General features: G+C 58.1%; 4 protein-coding genes across 4 annotated transcripts; 3 read left to right on the forward strand and 1 right to left on the reverse strand.

Annotated features, from left to right (window-relative positions):
- Positions 1 to 1407: 1407 nt before the first annotated feature.
- GGTG_13723 (cellulose signaling associated protein ENVOY) lies at positions 1408 to 2193 on the forward strand (the record flags this gene model as incomplete). Its single annotated transcript, XM_009231640.1, has 3 exons — positions 1408 to 1461; positions 1571 to 1672; positions 1774 to 2193. 3 exons carry the CDS (start codon positions 1408 to 1410, stop codon positions 2191 to 2193), a joined length of 576 nt encoding a protein of 191 aa, XP_009229904.1.
- A 273-nt stretch (positions 2194 to 2466) lies between these two features.
- Positions 2467 to 4271, reverse strand: GGTG_13724 (formamidopyrimidine-DNA glycosylase). Its single transcript, XM_009231641.1, has 5 exons — positions 4134 to 4271; positions 3915 to 4054; positions 3828 to 3862; positions 3711 to 3760; positions 2467 to 3630 (listed from the first exon to the last, which is right to left on the reverse strand). Exons 1-5 carry the CDS (start codon positions 4150 to 4152, stop codon positions 2681 to 2683), a joined length of 1194 nt encoding a protein of 397 aa, XP_009229905.1. The 5' UTR covers positions 4153 to 4271; the 3' UTR covers positions 2467 to 2680.
- Positions 4272 to 4396: 125 nt separating this feature from the next.
- On the forward strand, positions 4397 to 6281 carry GGTG_13725 (hypothetical protein). The gene is made up of 7 exons (XM_009231642.1): positions 4397 to 4497; positions 4708 to 4861; positions 5045 to 5078; positions 5275 to 5331; positions 5518 to 5579; positions 5802 to 5868; positions 6081 to 6281. The coding sequence occupies exons 2-6, from the start codon at positions 4859 to 4861 to the stop codon at positions 5841 to 5843; spliced, it is 198 nt and encodes a 65-aa protein (XP_009229906.1). The 5' UTR covers positions 4397 to 4497; positions 4708 to 4858; the 3' UTR covers positions 5844 to 5868; positions 6081 to 6281.
- Positions 6282 to 6593: 312 nt separating this feature from the next.
- On the forward strand, positions 6594 to 8062 carry GGTG_13726 (hypothetical protein; the record flags this gene model as incomplete). The annotated part of the gene is made up of 2 exons (XM_009231643.1): positions 6594 to 6730; positions 6794 to 8062. Coding segments are annotated over exons 1-2 (1309 nt in total), but the record flags the coding sequence as incomplete, so codon positions are not given.

An 8062-nucleotide genomic window follows, 5' to 3' on the forward strand; every position in this document is an offset into this window, starting at 1 on the left:
GGAGAAAATATGAACCCGTCCGCAGGGTCCTAATTCCAACCATGGCCGATCGGACCACAAAGGCTCCAGATCTGAGCCCGTCCCGCGCTGTCGGGGATCGGCCGTCTTGCCGATAGATCGCAGGGCCTCCCGGGGGCGGTCTTGGACGTTGGCGATCGGGGCCATCTGACTGGCGCCAGGCGAGTCGAGGGCCCCGGCATGCAGGAGAGGGAGGAGACAAGACGTGCGCTCTTGCATTGCGCCTTGCAGGGAACGAACGCAATAGCGTGCAGAGAGGGAACACACCGTTCCAAAGACAGCACGGGATTTGACTTATCTAGGTGCTCCCCTACTGTACCTCTTACTAGGCGCAACTACCTGTGGATACCCTAACGGAGCGCTTCTTCCATCCCTTGGTTCCACGCCAAGACCGCTTCCCGATCCGGGCGCTGATTGCTCCCAGTCCCAAATCGGCACCAACGAAGTTGAGGCTCCCGCCGGCCCCCCTTGGCCTCGTGGCCCGCATTGGGCAGTCTGGGCCCCATCCCCGATCTCCAGGGCTGCCATTTGGCTCCTGGATCACGGCGTCTTCACTGGCCACACAACCTTTCTTCGGTTCCAAATGCTGTTGTTGCTTGCTACTTCCTAGCTCGGCTTGTTGACGCCTCCTTTTTTTTTTCTTTTTGCCTGTTTGCTTCCTGACATGCCCCCTCCCTCCCCCACATGCCATGGCTCAGGAGGAGCTGGAAGCCTCCTCCGGGGCCCAGCCAACAACAACACATGCATCCCTGCCCGTCCATTGGCTGGGTGCCCATCCCGTCCCGTTAGGTGCTCACCGACGCTGTCGCTGCCGGCCGTGTCGTCGTGCCTTTGTTCCGACCTGGCCTGTGCTCTAGTCGTCCATCTCGATCCGCGACAGGCTTTTGTTTGGTTGATTCCGTACAACCTGGCCGTTTTCTTGACAACCTCCCTCTCGCTCGCTCTTGGTATCTGCACATATATCCTCCTACCACATCCCACCAGGGCGAAATACCTACCTATCACGACTTTTCCGTCTTGTCTGCCCGGCCTCTCCTCCGGACCACACTCGATCCCGATCCGGGGTACCACAAACCATCACCATCACCGGGCGCTATAGCCAAGCGAAACGAAGGCCGGGTTGCAGCTGTTTCCTCTTCGCTGCCCTTCTCTCTCTCTCTCTCTCTCTCTCTCTCTCTCTCTCTCTCTCTCTCTCTCTCTCTCTCTCTCTCTCTCTCTCTCTCTCTCTCTCTCTCGCAACTCGGGTCTGCTATTTAGAAGGGCCCCATCTCCCACCCTCCTTCTCACACCCAACCCCCGGCAGTGCCCCGGGCTTCACAACCTTGGCTCCCGTCGATCATCGCTACCCCCCGGCCCTTGATGTATTCCACAGATATCATCGGTTACTCTATGGCTCCCAGCCCGCCACCGGTGCTCAACTCGTGGGAGGTGGCCGCCATGAAGGTAAGGGGCTTTTGTTTGCCGTCTGGCGTGCCGTTCTTGGCTCTTCGGTCCTGTTATCGTCCAGCCGAAGCGGGGGAGCTTTCGAAGCTGACAGTTGGACGACCTCAAGGCCGCCGATGGTAGCCAGAGCGCCGCAGACTACAGCCAACAAGACCCCCTGATCTACCCAGGACTTTACTCGACGAGCGGCTTTAACATGCTCGACATACTAGTACGTGAAACTTGCTTCTTCCTCTTTCTACTTCCGGAGCAACAACCCCCAGTAAACGACCCCCCGCTGACGCCCCCCGCTTCTTTCCCCCATCCGCACAGTTCCGGGTAATGGCCAGACCAAACCCCCAGGTCGACCTCGGGGCCGTGGACGCGTCGTGCGCCATGGTGCTCTGCGACCTCGCGCAGCCCGACGCGCCCATCGTCTACGTCTCGGGGCCCTTTGAGGAGCTGACGGGCTACTCGGCCGCCGAGGTCGTCGGCCACAACTGCCGCTTCCTGCAGGCCCCGCCCGGCCGGAGCTCCCCCGTGAGGCAGGGGTCGGCCCGCCGCCACGTGCCAAAGGACCTGGTCCGCTCCATGCGCCGGTCCGTCGAGCGCAACGACGAGCTGCAGCTCGAGGTGCCAAACTTCCGCAAGGACGGCTCCGCCTTCACAAACTTCCTGACCATCATCCCAATCTCGTGGGACGACTCGGGGGTTTATCATTACTCTGTCGGCTTCCTCGGTGAGAAGGTGTGAGGGGGTTTTCAATACGGCCAGACTTTCTCCTCATGCCGAGTCGTTTGTGTTTTTTTCTTTCTTGCGGCTCTCCAATTTGATTCCTATCCCCCCCCCTTTTTTTTTTTTGGCTTGACCAACTCCACGATTTCGGGAGAACCATGGACACTTTATGAAGCTGGCGAGACTGGCTCGGATTTTGGATTACATGGGCCCCTTGGCATAGCAAGCGCATTGCATCGACACTTGGATTTTGGGGTTTTACGTAGCACCACGATTTATGACCACATTTACACAAACAACTCTCGGTTTTGAGCACTCTCACGCGTGATAGAATTAGTGCTGGGAATCTAAAGAAATGTGTCTATTGTGATTTCCGAGTACGGAGGCGAGGGGCAGGTATTAGGGAGATTGAATAAAGTAAATCGCCCACCCCGCCATCAAGCCTACCGCAACAAGCATCGTTTACTATGCGTAGTCCTCCTATAACTACCACGCACCACCGCATTCAGTTCGTCGGCTTCCCGTTCGCTATCCCCCGAAGCCTCCCGGATCTCCTCTTTCCAGAGTCTTCCGCCGCGGCCTCTACCCCTGGCTCCTCCTTCACCTCTTTTTTCTCTGGACGCTTCGAACTTGACTGTCGACTTCCTTTCGAAGCGACCGGTTTTGCCTTGGCATCCTTTGCAACCCGTCTCCTCTTGGAAGCCGGCGGCTCCTCATCTTTATCTGATCCCTGCTGCTCTTTGGCCTTAATCTCCTCCTTCTTTTCGACCTCCTCGCTTTCCTCCTTGATAACTTTCGCACCCCGCGGGAGGGCCCCCTTATTCTTCTGTAGAGCGGGCGCGAAGCAGCTCGTGCGGCCCCCCACAGTAACGAAGGCGAGCGGCTCGCCGTCGGGCAGCCGGCTGGGCTTGCCGCCCTTGCCCCAGCGGTAGTTGAAGAGCCAGTGCGCCGGGAACTCGTCCGAGTCGCCCAGCTCGTCGACGGCGGTGCGGCACACGTCGCGGACGGCGTCGTACAGCCGCCCCACCTCGGCCTCGCTACACTCGTTGGAGTAGCGCTCCGGGTGCAGCCGGGCCTGGAAGAGGACCTCGTCGCCCACCCAGTTGCCGATCCCGCTGATCACCGTCTGGTCGAGCAGGAGGGCCTTGATGGGGACCCGGCGCGCCGTCATCTTGGCCGCAAAGTACTCGCGCGTGAAGACGTCGGCGTCCACGACGGGGTCCGGTCCGTTCTCGACCAGCGGCGTGTGCTTCCGGATCTCGTCCCCGGGGCAGTCGACGAGGCGGATCCGGCCGAATCGCCGGGGGTCTGTGTAGGCGACCTCAACCTTATTTGGACCCTCTGTCTCCAGCTGTAGCTTGGCGTATTTTGGAGGCCACTGATCCTCCTCGCCGGGCTTCATCTTTTTATAGTAGTTCGTGTAGGCGCTTTTTATGCCCCGCAAATGTACCCATCCTGGGATACGGCAAACACGTATGGTTACAAAGGTCAGTTCGGCCTCCGGGTAATGCCATTGATATCACGCATCTGCGTACCTGTCATTCCCAGGTGCATCACAAGATGTGGGGGCTTCTCAAGGACAAGCCTGACAGGAGCTATGTTAAAACTAGGTGCACGCCTTGCCGAATTTTGGTTTGGAGACTGCCACTCACCAGAAGTATTTGCCCTGACTCCCTGCAGAGACAACCTAGGTGTGTGTCAGCCAAGAGCTCGTGACTGAGCGTCGAAGCTGGAATTACCTTCTTCCCCATGAGCGCGGCCGCTACCTCGGGGCCGGTAGTGCCAACCTTGCCGAATACGCTGCTGTCTTCTTGCGCAATGGCCATCCGAACTTTCTTGCCAACAAGATGTTGGCGAAGAAAATGAACGACTCTTGCAACTGCAGGAGATGGTGGATTGTGTAAGTGGATTGTACGTTGACCGGCCTGATGATGACTCAGGCTGCAAGGACGGCCTACCTTCGGCAATTTCAGGCATTTTGACCGCGATTGAGTTGTCGTTGGTGCTCGGTGGACGGCTGATGATGACGTTTGGAAAGCACTTTGGATTTCCAGCCTTTGCAGATTGTCAAGTTATTAGTCCGTGGCTCAGCTGTCTTCTCCCCTGTCCGCCGATACGCCCGACTCCGCCGAGACGCGTCCCCGCCAAAGCTAGCGCGATCTCACGTGACGCAGCACCCAAGCTCCATTCTGCCCCACTAAAAAGAGCTATATCGATTCCACCGCGAAGATTTTTAGCGCTTGATTTTTTCTTCTTCCTTTCCAACCCCTCGTAGCAGTTTTGAGAGAAACTGCAGCGCGAGGGACAGGACGACGGCACCAGGTAGGTTCGCGCGACGACCCTTTTCCTTCCATCCTCTGGGATTCCCTTCCTTCCTGATGACACACGCAAACCGCAAACAAACTAGAGTCTTTGACCGCAAGGAATGAAACTGCTATTTGTCACGTCAGTCTGAAAGCTCTCGAGCTCTCGGCATTCTGTTCTGTCGCGCACAACTTGGACGCAACAATTCGCTGACAGCTTCGACCATAGTGGTGCCTCTCTATTCCGGCTACGATGCCTGCTTCCTGGGCTGGTCATCTAGCTTCTGTCGGACCTCGACCGCCCCGGCGCGACGGTCTCGGCGACACGCTTTACTTTCGGTGTGCGTGGCAGACCGTTGCGCTCGCTTGGTCATTCGTTGATGGTAGGTCGACATCCTCATTACTCCCCCTCCGTTCTTTCTGATGATCACTTTTTTTGCTTCGGCAAGTTGGAATTACCGACTGAGGTCTCCGTTGAAGATAACAAATGGCTGTTTCTGAATCTTCTTTTCTCATCATCACTTTTGCCTTCTTTGTCTGCGGCTTGAACGCTAACGTTGATGCAGTTACTCACGATGGCCAACAGTCTCGTCGCTGATGGTATGCAACAATCCCGCACCGCGATTCCTCCGACATCCACATGATGAAACGGCACTGGGCTCCGATTTTCAATGAGCAGACATGCCATTTCTGTGACAGGCCTAGAAAACCTCGTCCACTGAACACACATCTCGGCTTTCAATGTTCTTGCTGAAGCAACTACGACGTCACGACGCTGACTGGCCGGTGTCTCTAGAATACTGCTGGGTAGCGCTCACATGTCTTGATGTTGACAAGCTCATGCCCCTTGGTGGTAAGCCTAACCTTTCTTCCTGTTTCCTCCACGTTGCCTGATGATTTCTAGATGACGAGTCTTATCCGGGTTCACCGATGCAGACAACATAACCTAACTACCATTCATGCCTATCTGATCTTCACCTTGACTGTCACATCTTGATGCTTCGCAACTTGCAAGGCGACAAGCTAACATGTGTATCAGAACAGTCTATCTTCTTGATCGATGCATACAGCTCTGTTCTGCATGTGACTTGTGATCCTCTGGTTAGTACCCGTATCTTCTTCATCCCCCACATTGTTTGCTGCATCCTTCCCAGCCACTGGCCTACCAAACCCAACATGATGATTCGACTCAACAAATTAAGACAAGCATATGTCCGAGCTTAACCGCAAAGATGAGACTGTCCATTTCTGATCTTTGGATCTGTCATTCCTTTTTTTGTCATTTGACTGAAGTGTTGCAGCTTGCTGACCTACTCCATACAGATGCTCCAACTGATTCGTAACTTGGTCGCCGTACCAGCTTGATTCTTGGTGCATCCTAGCCATCTGAGTAAGTCGTCGCAGTTGCTTTACTTCGCTTCGCACTTCCCAACACATCCTCCTTCCTCACATGATGATTTAAATTTTATCACGACGGTCTACATAGCATATGCTTTGATGAGACTGCCCTTGACAAGGCAAATATCTGATTCTGCACCTTTCGCCATCTTCTGTTCAATTGTCGAGATTTGGCAGGGATCTCGAGCTAACAGTCGAAATCAGCATCAGTGAACACTCAGTGAGCCTAGCTTGCAGCCAATCGTCGCCGTGAACGCCGTAGGTAGACATGGGCGCAGGTAAGTTATGCGGTGACATCTGGTAAGTACTATAGATCTCGCATCCAACAAAAGATACCTCTCGATCAATAAACTAGTCTTTTCCGAGTCGATGGACTCGCCAAACGATATATTCCGATTAATGTGATGCTCGTCTTGTTGTGATCTCGGGCAGTCTCCTTCTTTTTCCGTCCAAATTCTGCGTCATTGAGCGAGGCTTTGGGGCTCTGACGGATATACCTAGAGGTGCCCGTTTGGGACGCCTCCTGGGAAACCTGTACGATCAAATTCTGAACAACCTTTATTTGCTCCCACACATGTTCCCAGACCGATGTATTCAGCTGGGACACGATCGGCACCAATGCAGGGGATGGAAGGCGGGCGGGGGTCGCTAACGTGCGGCTGAAGTTTGCCCTGCCCCTTTGCCTGGGATTATCGCAATCGACGCCCTTTCTTTTTACACTTTCATCGAGCTGTTGTTCTTGCCCAGACCTTCTCCTCGTCAGCGAACCCTCGCATCCGGTTGGCCAGCCCGCCGCCGGTGCCAATCACACAAGATGTCGGACAACAACACCCACACAGCAACGGACATTATCAGTTAGTACCTTGACCTATGTTAAATAACCACCATTGCCCCAAAGCTAACACGCCAGCCCGCAGCTTATATCGGCGTTCCCCTTGCCGTTCTGGGCGTGCTGCCGATCCTGTACAACACAGTGGTGACGCTGGTGGCCGTCTCGCGCATCAAGCGGACGCTGCGGCGCGCGCAGCTGACGGCGCTGACGCGCGGCGACGTGGTGAACCGCGTCATCGAGATCGAGCTACCCCGGTACGCCGTGGCCCCCTGGGACCGATTCCAGCACCGGTCCCAGTACTGGCGGCTGGCGCGCGCGGGCCCCAGCGCCATCCCCGGAGGGTCGTGGACGGCCTTCAACTGGCGCACGAGCGCCATCGGCCTGCGGACGCAGCGCGTCGAGTACGCCGACCAGCTGCGGCAGCCGCAGGCCGAGGTGGCCTTTGACGACCTGGTCTGCTACCTGCTCGACCTGGGCGCGGCGCCCGAGCCGCACGGCTGGCGGCTGCTGCGGTCCACGGGCCTATGGGCCCCCGTGGGCTGCGTGCTGATGCGCAGCCCGGACGGCGCCCGCCCGGCCCTGACGGTCGCGCCCCTGACCGACTCGGACGGCCACCTGTCGCTCGCCGTGTCGTGGGCCGACGCGTGGACGACGCGCGACTGCTCCGACCTGCCGCCCTACTGGGTCGAGCTGCCGCCGTGGACGCGGAGGCCGAGGGGGAGGGCGGCGGCGGTGGCGGAAGTAGACGTGAGCGGCGGAGGCGACGCAAAGGTCGGCGGGGACAAGGGGGCGGCGGCGGCGGCAGAAGGCCAGGATAAGAGCGACAAGGACGACAGCACTAGCAGCAGCAGCTGGCGGGTGCCCCGCGACCAGGCCGACGACACCCTCCGGCGCAAGGGAACCGACATGTCGTCGTCCGTGGGCTCGACGCGACGTAGCGGGGTCCGAGGCCCGCGTCCCATCACCTGCCAGATCTCGGCCGAGGGCCTCGCGACGGCCCTGGCGCTCGAGGAGCGGCTCCAGAGCTCGGTCCAGCTCGACAGCTTGTCGGTGGACCACCTGCGCATCGTCGGCGGTGGCGGTGGCGGGACGTACGGGGCCGGCATCAGCGCCGCCACCACCACCAGCGGTAGTAGGTCCGACGGCACGTGGTTCGCCAGCGCCGCCACCGCCTTTGGCACCACCAGCCAGACGGTCCTGTGGAGCTACCGCATCCCCGACGCCCTGGTACGCTTCGCCAACCGGCCCACGGTGCCGTGCGGCGTGCTCGTGCTGCTCGGCGTCGCCGCCGAGGACGAGACCCCGGAGTGGTCCACCGGCGGGGAAGGGGATGAGGCGCGCCGCCGCATGGAGG

Source organism: Gaeumannomyces tritici (genome assembly GCF_000145635.1).
Source record: "Gaeumannomyces tritici R3-111a-1 unplaced genomic scaffold supercont2.40, whole genome shotgun sequence".
Lineage (NCBI taxonomy): Eukaryota > Fungi > Ascomycota > Sordariomycetes > Magnaporthales > Magnaporthaceae > Gaeumannomyces > Gaeumannomyces tritici.